The sequence below is a fragment of the Rhincodon typus genome, chromosome 6 (assembly GCF_021869965.1).
Source record: "Rhincodon typus isolate 14 chromosome 6, sRhiTyp1.1, whole genome shotgun sequence".
Taxonomy (NCBI): Eukaryota; Metazoa; Chordata; class Chondrichthyes; order Orectolobiformes; family Rhincodontidae; genus Rhincodon; species Rhincodon typus.
In genome coordinates this window covers 65,585,077-65,597,182 of record NC_063337.1, presented here as the reverse complement: position 1 = coordinate 65,597,182, position 12,106 = coordinate 65,585,077, and the positions used below count along the sequence as shown (strand labels likewise).

The window sequence follows — 12,106 nt, the reverse complement described above, 5'->3', positions numbered from 1 at the left end:
TACCTAAAAATGAAACCTGAAGAGACAAACACCCCCTGATTCTACGGCCTCCCAAAAGTATACAAACCGGAAGTACCCCTCAGACCCAGTCTCCCTCCGAGGCACACGAACACAGGTTAGCCAAGTAGTTACAAAGAAGACTGAAGCACTTCATCAGCAAGTCATCTCACTCAATCCACTCACCCCAAGAGTACCTCAATTCCCTCAAAGACATAAGAATAGACGAGGACGAGACCATGGTGTCCTTTGATGTTACCACCCCATTCACATCGATTGACATACCACTGGCAAGAGAAACACTAGCAGCACTTATAAAAGAACGAGACCCGAGTAACACCATCTCCACAGACAACGTGCTGAAGTTACTGGACCTATGCTTCATGACCCACTTTACCTTTAATGGCCAAATCTATGAACAAATCAACGGGACACCTATAGGGTCACCTATCTCCGGGCTAATAGCAGAAGCGGTGATGCAGAGACTTGAAAGCATAGCCTTTCCGCAGATCCAACCTAAACTATGGACCTGATACATGAACGACACTTTCGTTATCATCAAACAGACTAAACTAGAGGAAATATATCAACTTATAAACAACACTGTCATCAGCATCAAATTCACCTGGGAAGAAGAAAAGAACGAACAGCTCCCATTCCTGGATGTCATGGTAGAAGGCAGGACCAATGGGGAATTTCTGACAAAGATACACAGAAAGGCCACACATATGGATCAAGTCCTGAATTTCAACAGTAGCCACCCCAACACCCACAAACTGAGTTGTGTAAAAACACTATTTAAACGTGCGACAACACTCTGCAGCAACCCAGAACTATGCCAAAATGAAGAAGAATACCTCTACCAAGTATTTAAGAACAACGGATACCCGAACAGCTGGGTCTGACAATGCCTATTACACAAACAGTAACAGGAAGATACAGTACGTCCTGACACACTCGTCACATTACCGTACATCAAGAACATATCCGAACTGACCACAAGACTCCTACGACCATTGGGCATCAGAGTGGCACACAAACCTACGTCAACTGCTAACTCGAACCAAAGACCCCTTACCCACTATGGACAGAACAACAGATATGCAAGATCCCATGCAAGGACTGTGACAAACATTATATTGGACAGACAGGAAGGAAACTGGCCACAAGAGTACATGAACACCAACTAGCAACAAAAAGACATGACCAGTACTCACTTGTCTCCATTCACATGGATAAGGAGAGCCACCAGTTCGATTGGGACAACATCAAGATCCTAGGACAGGCCAAACAGAGACAGGCACGGGAATTTCTAGAGGCTTGGTTCTCCAAGAAGGCCATCAATAAACACCACTGCAAAGAAAAACCGGAAATGAGGTAACCGATTCCAATAGACCCCAGAGTTTAAATACCTGGCAGGAAAATACAACAGCACTTCATTGGAGGCTGTACTGATGAAGTTACCCAGCGTGGTAATGAAACGTCTGTGACCTAATGAACCAGCTCGACGAGCGAATCAACCACGCATAACGAAGTTTTGTTCGGAAATATGTGGTATATATATTGACAGTAATAAGTAGGAGAAGAAACGTGTAGTTTTTGCTCTGCTGTTCAATAAGATCATGGCTGATCTAATGATCCTCAGCTGCCTTTTTCCCTATAACTCTTGATTCTTTTCCTAATTAAATGTCTGTCTGTTTCAGCCCTGAATGCACTTAACCTCTGCCCTCACTGACCTTCTGCGGTAAGGATTTCCACAGATTGGCTAGCTCTGAAACAAGAAATTCCTTCTTATCTCTGTCTTAAATGGGAGATCCCATATTTTGAGATTAGACCCTCTGGTCCTCAACTTTCTCACAAAGGGAAGCAACCTCTCCATGTTTACCTTGTCAAGTCCTCTGAGAATCTTGTATGTTTCAATAAGGTCTCCTCTCATTCTACTGAATTTCAATCAATACAAGCCTACTTAACCTATCTATGTCCCTCTGTAGACTGTGTCATCCTCTCCTCTTGAATTTCCACCTATTTTTGTGTCAATTACAAACTTGCTGATAGTAGATTCGCTTCCCTCATCCAAGTCTTTAATATATATTGTAAGGTATATGTGGCTCGGCACTGATGCTTGTGGCAGTCCAGTAGTTACAGGTTGATATTCCTGAAAATGCCCCATTTACCTGAACTTTGTCTTATATTGGTTAGCCAATCCTTTATCTATGCTAATATACTGCCCTCAATACGATAGGCTTATATTATCTTAAGTTGCCTTATGTGCAGTACTCATCGTAAACTTATTAGAAATTCAAAAATGTTACATATACTGGTTTCCCTTTATCTATCCTACTTGTTAACTTCTCAAAGAACTGTAATAACATTGTTAGACATGACTTCCCCTTCACAAAGCCACGTGGACTCTGCTTGATTTATTCTTTATTTCTAAATGCTCTAGAACATAGAACTGTACAGTCGGTGATGTTGTGCCGAACATGATGCCAAATGAAACTAATCCCTTCTGCCTGCCCTTGGTCCAAATCCCTTCACTTCTTCCTTATTCATGTGCTTATCTAAAAGTCTGTTAATTGGCTGTATCATATTTGCCTCCTCCCTCACCCCCGGTAGCGGGTTCCACACTCCTACCACACTCTGTGTTTAAAAAAAAAAACTTGCCTCTTATATCTCCTTTGAACTTCCCCCTCTCACCTTAAATGTATACTCCCTGGTTTTCGACATTTCAACTTCTGGGAAAAAGATTCTCACTGTCAACTATGCATCTCATAACTTTATAGACTTCTGTCAGGTCTCCCCCCACAAGCCTCCGCCACTCCAGAGAAACAATCTGAACTTTTCTCGCCTTTCCTTATAGTTCAAACCATCTAATCCAGGCAGAATCTTGGTAAACCTCTTCTGCACCCTCTCCAAAGCCTCCACATTATTCTTGTAGTGTGGCGAACAGAAGTGAATGCAGTACTCTAAATGTAGCCTAACCAAAATTTTGTAAAGCTGCAATATGACATCCTGACTCTTGTATTTAATTCCCTGACCAATAAAAGCAGGCATGCCATATTGCCTTCTTTATCACCCTATCTACTTGCGTGGCCACTTTAAGGAATCTATGGACTTGAACCCTAAGGTACCCCTCAGTGCTATTCAGGGTCCTGCCATTAACTGTATACTTTTCCTTAACATTTTATCCCCCATAGTGCAGCATCTCACACTTACCCAGATTAAACTCCATCTGCCATTTCTCTGCCCGTATCTGTAACTGATCTATATCCCACTGTATCCTTTGACAACCTTCTACATTATCCACAACTCCACCAATCTTTATATCATCTGCAAATTTACTAACCCACCCATCTACATTTTTATCCAAGTCATTTATACATATCGCAAACAGCAGAGGGCCCAGTACAGACCTCCAGCCTGATAAACAACCTTCCACCACTTCGCCTCTGCCTTCTATGGGCAAGCCAATTCTGAATCTACGCAGCCAAGTTGCGGTGGATCCCATGCTTCTTTGTTGTCTGGATGAGCCTACCATGAGGGACCTTGTCGAAAGCCTTACTAAAATCCACGTAGACAACATCCGTTTCTCTACCCTCCTTGATCACCTTTTTCACCACCTCTAAAAATTCAATTTTCTCTACTATTACATACTTTATAATAGACTAGTATTTTCCCGTTTGCAGGTGTTAAGTTGACTTGACTGATGGATGGTGTACTAGTGAAATTAATGTGGTTAAAAGCTGATGTGAATGCTGGACCTGATGGGTTGCATCCTAGGATTTTGAAGGAGGTAGCTACAGAGCTAGTGAATACACTGGTAGTAATCTCTCAAGATTCCTTAGCTTCTGGAAAAGTCCCAGAGTTTTGGAAAACTGTCAACGTAACATGCTTATTGAAAAGGAAAAGGTGACAAAAATAAGCAAGTAATTACAGGCCAGTTAGCCTATCATCAATGATTGGGAAAATGCTAGTCTACAGAGCAAGAAGCTGAGGATTCTTGGGTGATTGCTACCAGTGTATTCAGTAATTCTGTAAATGTTTCCTTTAAAATCCTAGGATGCAACCAGTTGGATCCAGGGGACACGTCAACTTTTATCGTAGAATTCCTACAATGTGGCAGGCCATTCAGCCCATTGCGTCCACATTGACCCTCCTAAGAACAATTCATACAGACCCACCCCACTGCCCTGTCCCTGTAACCCCACATTTTAGCCTGACTAATCCACCTAGCTTACACATCATTGGACTGTGGGAGAAAACCACAGCACCCGGAGGAAACCCATGTAGACATGGGGAGAATGTGCAAATTCCACACAGACTTCTGCCTGAGGATGGAATCAAACTCGAGTCCCTAGCACTGAGAGGCAGCAGTGCTAACCACTGAGCCACTGTGCTGTCCTTTTAACCCTATGGGGTTAAACTCTGAAGTGGTGGAGGCTGGTCGGGGGAGACTTGACAGAAGGATTTTACTAATATTCTTTCTCTCATGATAGTTACTGTGTTTATTTCCTCACCCCACTTTAACCTTTTGATTATTTAGTCATTTTTGAATGCTGTTTGTGTTCTTTACTGTTTGGACTAATTAGGGGGATTAGAATGGCTGGATAGATGTTTTTGACTGGCGCAGACACTGGGCTGAAGAGCCTTTTTCTATGCTCCATGACTGTATGACTCTGATGCAAAGTATTTATTTGACTCTGCCATTTGCTGGTTTACCATTTTCAGCCTCATGCTATAAAGGCCCTATATTCATTTTGGCCTTTCTTTTATATAGAAGATATCACAGTTTGTTTTTATGTTACTTGCTAGGTTACCCTCAGTTGATTTTCTCATTTTCTTTAGGCTTTTACAACTTTGCCAATCCTCTGGACTACCACTTTGCCACATTTGTTTTTTTCGTTCAGTTTGGTCCTATCCTTAACTTATTTCATTGACCATGATCTTTTTATCCTCTTTTTCTAAAATTCTTTTTCCTCACTGTGCTCTGAGTCTTGAACTATTTTCATTAGTCAACTGTCTTTGCAGTTGACTCCTTTCCCAGTCCATTCCATCTAGCTGTACCCACATCCCTATGTAATTATCCTTATTTAACTTCTTTGATTAACTGATACTTCTTCAACTACTCAGTTCCTCTTATCTCAGATTAGATTCTACTAACATCCCTCCATTTATGTTAAACATGATAGGTATTCTGTCCTTTGTAAACTTATGCCAGTGTAATTTGTCAACACATAAATCCAGTATTTATAATAAATTCATGTAAATCTCTCTCTCTTTTGAGCCAACATCCGTCCTGTACAGCTGTCAATGTTTTTATGAATCAAGCTCATTTTGGAATTGTTGCTTAGCTCAGGCAAAAAAAAATGGAAACTCAAGGGGCATCACTTCCTTGTAGCTTGTTATGAGGCATTGCTGAATGGATTTGCAGTTCTCTCCTAACATGCTAGTGCTATGCATAATAATACACTGTGATTCACTATTTATCTAAAATAACAGACTTGACAACATTACCTTCTCTGATTTGTCAAGTATCCAAGATAACATTGACAAACAGAGGCTGATATTAGAACTAAGGAGTTGAATGATGGTTACATCTTTATAAGCAAGAATTCTGAGGCTTGTTAAATCATTCTGCTGTAATTTTATTTGGAAATGGAGTTCTGTCAAATTGCCCTTTTCACTGTTATCACATCATCATCCAAATCTGCCTTGCTAGAAATTTGAATAAAATGAACTTTTAGAACTTTAAACAACAGGGTTGATATCAAGCTACCAACAGCTGAAGTGATTATGCAGCTCACCCAAAGTCCCTGCTGAGAACCTGATCCATTTTAGGAGTCAGTCCTCATTTTGACTAACTATGTGGCCTGTTCCAGCATTAACCTGTGTCTCTGTGACTTATTGGCCAATTTCCAGCAGCTTAATGTAGACCAGAGCTGGTCATTTTATCCGGGACAGACACTGGTTCGGTGAGCTTTGTATTGATTGTCCTCTTGTCCCACCAAAATCTAAGAATGTTTTTAAGGAAACCTTTTTGAGAGTGATTTATTTTTCAGTGAACCACAATATTTTTGTTCTTTCACTGACTCAGATAAATGTTTTAACTGCACTTTTTGATTTACAAACAGTATTAGTGCATCAAACTATGATGGCCTTGGTTGAATAACCCGCTATCTCTTCTAATCTGCAAATACTGAATGTAGGATGATTTATTTTCTTGGAGTTGTTCAGTGGAGTATATACTTTGATCACCATGTGATTGATTAATTTTTTTTATTGTTAAGTGTACCAGAATACAGTGAAAAGCTTTGTTTACGAGCATTACAGGCAGATCACAGCAAGCAAAGGATGTACAGATCAAAAAGACTTCGAGGCTTAGAAGCATACAGGTTACATTGCAGGTTACATTATTTGAGGCTAGAGTCCATTCAACAGTCTGATAACGGCTGGAAAGAACGGCCTGCTTGTGCGTGTGTTCAGGCTTCTGTATCTTCTGTCTGAAGAGGTTGTAGGAGGTCATTACCACGGTGCAATGGGTCTTTGATGATGTTGGCTGCCTTTCTGCAGCAGTAAGTTGTGTAAATAGAGTCCTTGGATGGAAGGTTGGCTTCTGTGATGGTCTAGGTTGTGCATGTCACCTTCTGTAGTTTCTTATGGTCCTGGGCAGAGCAGTTTCCATACCAGCCAGGCAGTATGCTTTCAGTGGTGCATCTGTAGAAGCTGGTGAGGGATCTTATGAACATTACAAAATTTCCTGAGCCTCCTGAGGAAGAAGAAGCATTGTTGTGCCTTCTTGACTGTCGCATTTACATGGTAAGTCCAGGACAGGTCATCGGTTATCGTCACTCCGAAGAACTAGATGCTCTCCACCTTCTCAACCTCAGTTCTGGTGATGTAGAGGGGGGCATGTTCTCCTCCTTTCTTTCTGAAGTCAACAATTATTTCTTTAGTTTTACTGACATTGAGAGACAGATTGTTTTCATTGCACCACGTCACCAAGCCCCCAATCTCCCTTCTGTATTTTGACTCATCGTTGTTAGATATCCGTCCCACTACAGTGGTGTTGTCAGCGAACTTGTAGATGACATTCATTTGGAATTTGTCAACACAGTCGTAGGTATATTGGAACTATAGTTGGGGGCTGAGGATGCATCCATGAGGAGCTCCAGTGTTGAGTGTTATTGTGGAGGACATGCAGTTACACATCCTCAATGATTGCGGCCCATGGGTCAGAAAGCTGAGGATCCAGTTGCAGAGAGCAGAGCTGAGACCAAGGTCACGCAGTTTTGAGATCAGTCTGGAGGGGATAATGGTGTTGAAGTTGGAGTCTGATGTAGGTGTCTTTGTTATCTAGATGTTCCAGGAATGAGTGCAAGGTGAAGGATATAGCATCCTCTGTGGATCTGTTATAGAATTGTAGAATCATAGAATCCCTACAATATGGAAACAGGCCCCTCAGCCCAACAAGTCCACATCGATCCTCAGAGTATCCCACCCAGGACCATCCCCCAGACACTATGGGCAATTTAGCATAGCCAATCCACCTAACCTGCACATCTTTGGATTGTGGGAGGAAACCGGAGCACCCGGAGGAAACCCACCCAGACACACGGAGAACGTGCAAACTCCACATGGACAGTTGCCCAAGGGTGGAATTGAACTCAGGTCCCTGGTGCTGTGAGGCAGCAGTGCTAACCACTGAACCACCGTGCCGCCCATATCAGTAGGCAAACTGTAGGGGATTGAGGCAGGTTGGGAGGCTGGAGTTGATGTGGGCCATGACCAGCCTCTTGAAGCTCTTCAAGATTATTGAAGTTAGAGCTATTGGGAGGTAGTCATTAAGGTGCATTGCATGTGTTTTCTTGGGTACTGGGATGATGGTGGCCTTCTTGAAGTAGGTGGAGACTTTGGCTTTAGGAGGGAGAGGTTGAAGATGTCGGTGAATACCTCCACCAGTTGGTCTGCACGGAATCTGAGTGCTTGGCCGAGGTCACTGTCTGGGCCTGTTGCTTTCCTTATGTTGGCTCCCAGGCAGCCTGATTTGACTTCTAAAGCAGTGACAGAGGGAACAGGTGTGTCTGAGGCTATCAGAGCAGGCATTGCCATGCCAATGGTACTCTGCTCAAACCGAGTGTAGAAAGCTTTGAGTGTGTAAGGGAGGGATGTGTCATTGTCAGCTATTTTACACGGTTTCATTCAAATCAACGAATTGATTTGTAGCTTTATTTTCCATTGTTTGAAGAGACACTTTTTTTTCCCCAGTGTATCAAGGTTTTGCAATAAATATTTCCAAGTGAAGAATTTATGTTCTTATGTATGTGCCCTAGTGTAATGCCTACCTCATGCTGCAGAGGGAAGCACTAGAATTTGAAAAGTGGTCATGTGGCTCAGATGAGTAGATTTGCCCATGTGGCTGTAGGATCAATTTAATGAAATAACCTTTGTAACTGAAATAGTGCATGACGTAGAAGGCTAACAACCGTAGTTTCAGTTAACTTGTATAAACTGATTTGGGATTCTTAGCTGTCAAAATTATTTGAACATAAAATTGTATGCATTTCCTATGTTCACAAGCTGAGGAGCCTATGGAATGAAGTAGAGGCAGGATAAAAAGGCGAGGGTTGAAATCTTTCTACAAGAGACAGACAAAGGAGCATTGGGGAAAATGAAGGATCGTGGTTGTAGAGTTCTAGACAGCAGGTACAGTTGACCACAGTTGAAAGAAGTTTCTGAACTGACTAATGACTTGTGTCTTTGTTCATTCCTGTGATGAGTTAATATTCAGAAACGTAAAAAAGCTTGGCAAAGAAAGCTCACTTTTAAGGAAAGTTATGCTCCTGATAATTTTTTTAAACGCAGTAGAAACATGTAAGCATTCTCACTAGGCCCGAAACGTCAGCCTTCCTGCTTGGCCTGCTGTGTTCATCCAGCTCTGCACCTTGTTGTCCCAGCTTCACCTTGATTGGTTTAGATCTTTAGAATATGAGCTGAAACAGTTAGAAAGCTTGCTCATGAGGTTCAGTCAAAAAAGAAACTTAAATTGCAGCAGGTTAATTCTGGTGTAAGGATATATCTCACTGGAAGGAGAGTGTCTCAAAATCATTGCTGTATGGAACCCCTAGAGTTTTATATATATGAAGTAATCTTTGGTCAAAGCAAGATTTGTAATGAAACCACTTTAAAGTGATAATGCAGAATTTATTGAAAAAAATGTTGTGTAACTTCCATAGGATTTGGAACTGCTTCAGGATGGTGACCTGACTCAAATTGGAGATCGTGGAGTCACACTCAGTGGAGGACAAAAAGCTCGAATTAATTTGGCTAGGTAAGTGAGCTGCTTACTATACCAGACTTGGCTGGAATCTGTAACTCTGTACTGAGAGAATGCTTTTGAAGAAAATGAAGATTTCTTTTTTGCCAAGTGTAGGTAAACTTTCCTTTTAAAGAATTGTAGCTGTTTCAAGAGCTACTTTTGTTTTTTTAATGAATTATCTATGCATGGTTAGTAAACAATTGGCTGAGATTCACATGAACAGGGCTTATCGATCCACCTCTTAAAGCACCACACTAGTGATCATCTGACGAGATCATCTCCCAGAATGAAGAATGCATATTTAAGCAGGAAACATGAAACTTTTTCCCTGTGACACTTTAATTTAGCTTTTGGCAGCATGTTTAATTAGTGCATTATGACACACTCACACCTAAACTTGCTTAGTTAGTTTATCCTTAGACTTCTTCCTTTCTGTAATACAGGTTTGCTGAGAGTCATGAATTGCCTTCTTAAATGTCTGCCACTGTCATGTTATTATCGCTACTTCCTTGGAGGATATTTTACTCTGGTCAGTTATTAAACCAGTTATTATGCGTTACCAGATCCAAGATAGTCTGTTCCCTGGTTGGCTGCATATCATATTGCTATAGGAAATGATCCCTAATGCATTCTATGAATATTCATGGGGAGGTGGTGGCCTAGACACATTATTACTGGACTGTTAATCCAGAGATCCAGGTAATGTTCTGGGGATCCGAGTTTGAGTCCTGACACGGCAGGTGGTGGAATTTGAATTCAATTTTAAAACATCTGGAATTAAGAGTCTGATGATGACAATGAACCGAACCATTGTTCATTATCAGAAAAAAACATTTGGTTCACTCGTCCTTTGGGGAAGGAAACTGCCATCCTTTCCTGGTCTGGCCAGCATGTGACTCTACCACAGCAATGTGGTTGACTCTTAACTGCCCTCTGGGATGGGCAATAAAAGCTGGCCTAGCCAGTGATGCCCTCATCCCAGGAATTAGGGACAAAATCATTGTAGCAACCGTATCCAACTTGATTAACTCAATCAATAAGATTAAAGTAGCCCAAAATAACTATGCTTTTCTATTCTTTTTACATGCTCCAATTCTTTATTGAATTATAGATTTTCTTACAGTGTGACTACTATTTGGGGTCTATACATATCACCTCTCCCAACTGTCGTCCTTTCATCTTATTAACTACACCACCCCACCATTTTTCCTTCCTCCTGTCTTTCCGAAAGGTCTTTAACTTTCCAGTAAAATGGCATCCAGTAGCTGCTTAGCAGCTACCTGCAGTGGTAATCATTTCTATACCAGTTGTGGACCCAGAAAAACAGTGTCGTCGAAACCCACCAGGCCTACCCTCTGAGACAACAAGGTGCAGAGCTGGATGAACACAGCAGGTCAAGCAGCATCATAGGAGCAGAAAGGCTGACGTTTCGGGCCTAGACCCTTCATCAGGCCTACCCTCTGGACTGTCTTGAAGATCTCATTAGGTTTGTCACCTCTCCAATTTGGCACAATGGGAAGTTAGCAAGTGCTCACATCTCGGATGTGTTCTGAACGTCAGGAGGGAATTATTCTCCTATTAGTTGAGGTCTCTAACAGCAGCAGAGTTGTGCTATCTATAGTCAGAGAGCTGTCAGTATAATCAGACGATTTAGCTGATGAAACACTGCTTCCAGACACAACAGTATTTTATAAGCTTCGTCATAAACCAACTTCCCTCCCTGGAACTGTTTTCCCAGTCATTTTAGGAATTGAACTTGTGTTCCCCAGACCGGTAGCCTGGACCTCTGGATTACTAGGCCAGTGGCATTACCAATATACCACCAGCGCATCTAAACAGCATAGAACAGTACAACACAGGTACAGGCCCTTTGGCCCACCATATCTGTGCAAACTGTGATGCCATTCTAAACTAATCCCATCTGCTTGCACATAGCCCGTATTCCTCCTTATCCTGCATGTTCATATGTCTAAGTGCCTCTTAATCATTGCTAACATATCTGATTTTAGCACCTCCCTGGTAGTGTATTCCAGGCACCTACCACCTACTCTGTGTAAAAACTTTCTCAGCGCACCTCATTTAAGGGGAGAGGGGTAAGTTTAAAACTATGTTCCCTACCATTTGACATTTCCACCCTGGGAAAAAGACACCGACCTATCCACCTTCTCCATGCCTCTTATAATTTTATGTATTTCTATCAGGTCACCCCTCAGCCTCCAACATTTCAGCAAAAGCAATCCAAGTTTGTCCCACCTCTCCTTATGGCTAGTACACTTGAATCCAGACAACATCCTGGGAAAGATTGTTTCAGAGATAGTAGGAACTGCAGATGCTGGAGAATCTGAGATAACAAGGTGTAGAGCTGGATGAACACAGCAGGCCAAGCAGCATCAGAGGAGCAGGAAGGCTGACGTTTCGGGCCTAGACCCTTCTTCAGAAAAAAAATCTTAAGTGCGTTAAGAGGTCTGCCAGCAAAGGTCTTTTGTGCTTTTCAAAGCTGTCCTTCATCAAATTATCACTCAATTTCTGTCATTTAGATTTTGCAAAGGATACATGAAATGCAATGAAGACACGTGAAACTTAAGTTTATGTCTGGGAACAGTGGAGAAAAGCGACTGACCATTTTGTTGGCAGATATTGGTGCAAAGACAGAGACTGTGACTTCAACGAGGAAGGACTGGCTGAAAGATTTATGGAATTGTTAACAGCTTCAACATCAATTAAGCCATTTCAAGACTAAAGGACACTCTATTGTTGGACGATTGGAAGATAGATGAAAGTTTGTGCCCATCA

General features: G+C 41.8%; 1 protein-coding gene across 1 annotated transcript in view; it reads left to right on the top strand.

Annotated features, from left to right (window-relative positions):
• The window catches only part of abcc4 (ATP-binding cassette, sub-family C (CFTR/MRP), member 4), a 458,391-nt gene that overhangs the window by 193,061 nt on the left and 253,224 nt on the right, over positions 1–12,106 (top strand). Inside the window, exon 12 of the mRNA XM_048598320.1 lies at positions 9,231–9,325. Within this exon, the coding sequence (XP_048454277.1) occupies positions 9,231–9,325 (95 nt within the window). The remainder of the gene's footprint in view (positions 1–9,230; positions 9,326–12,106) is intronic.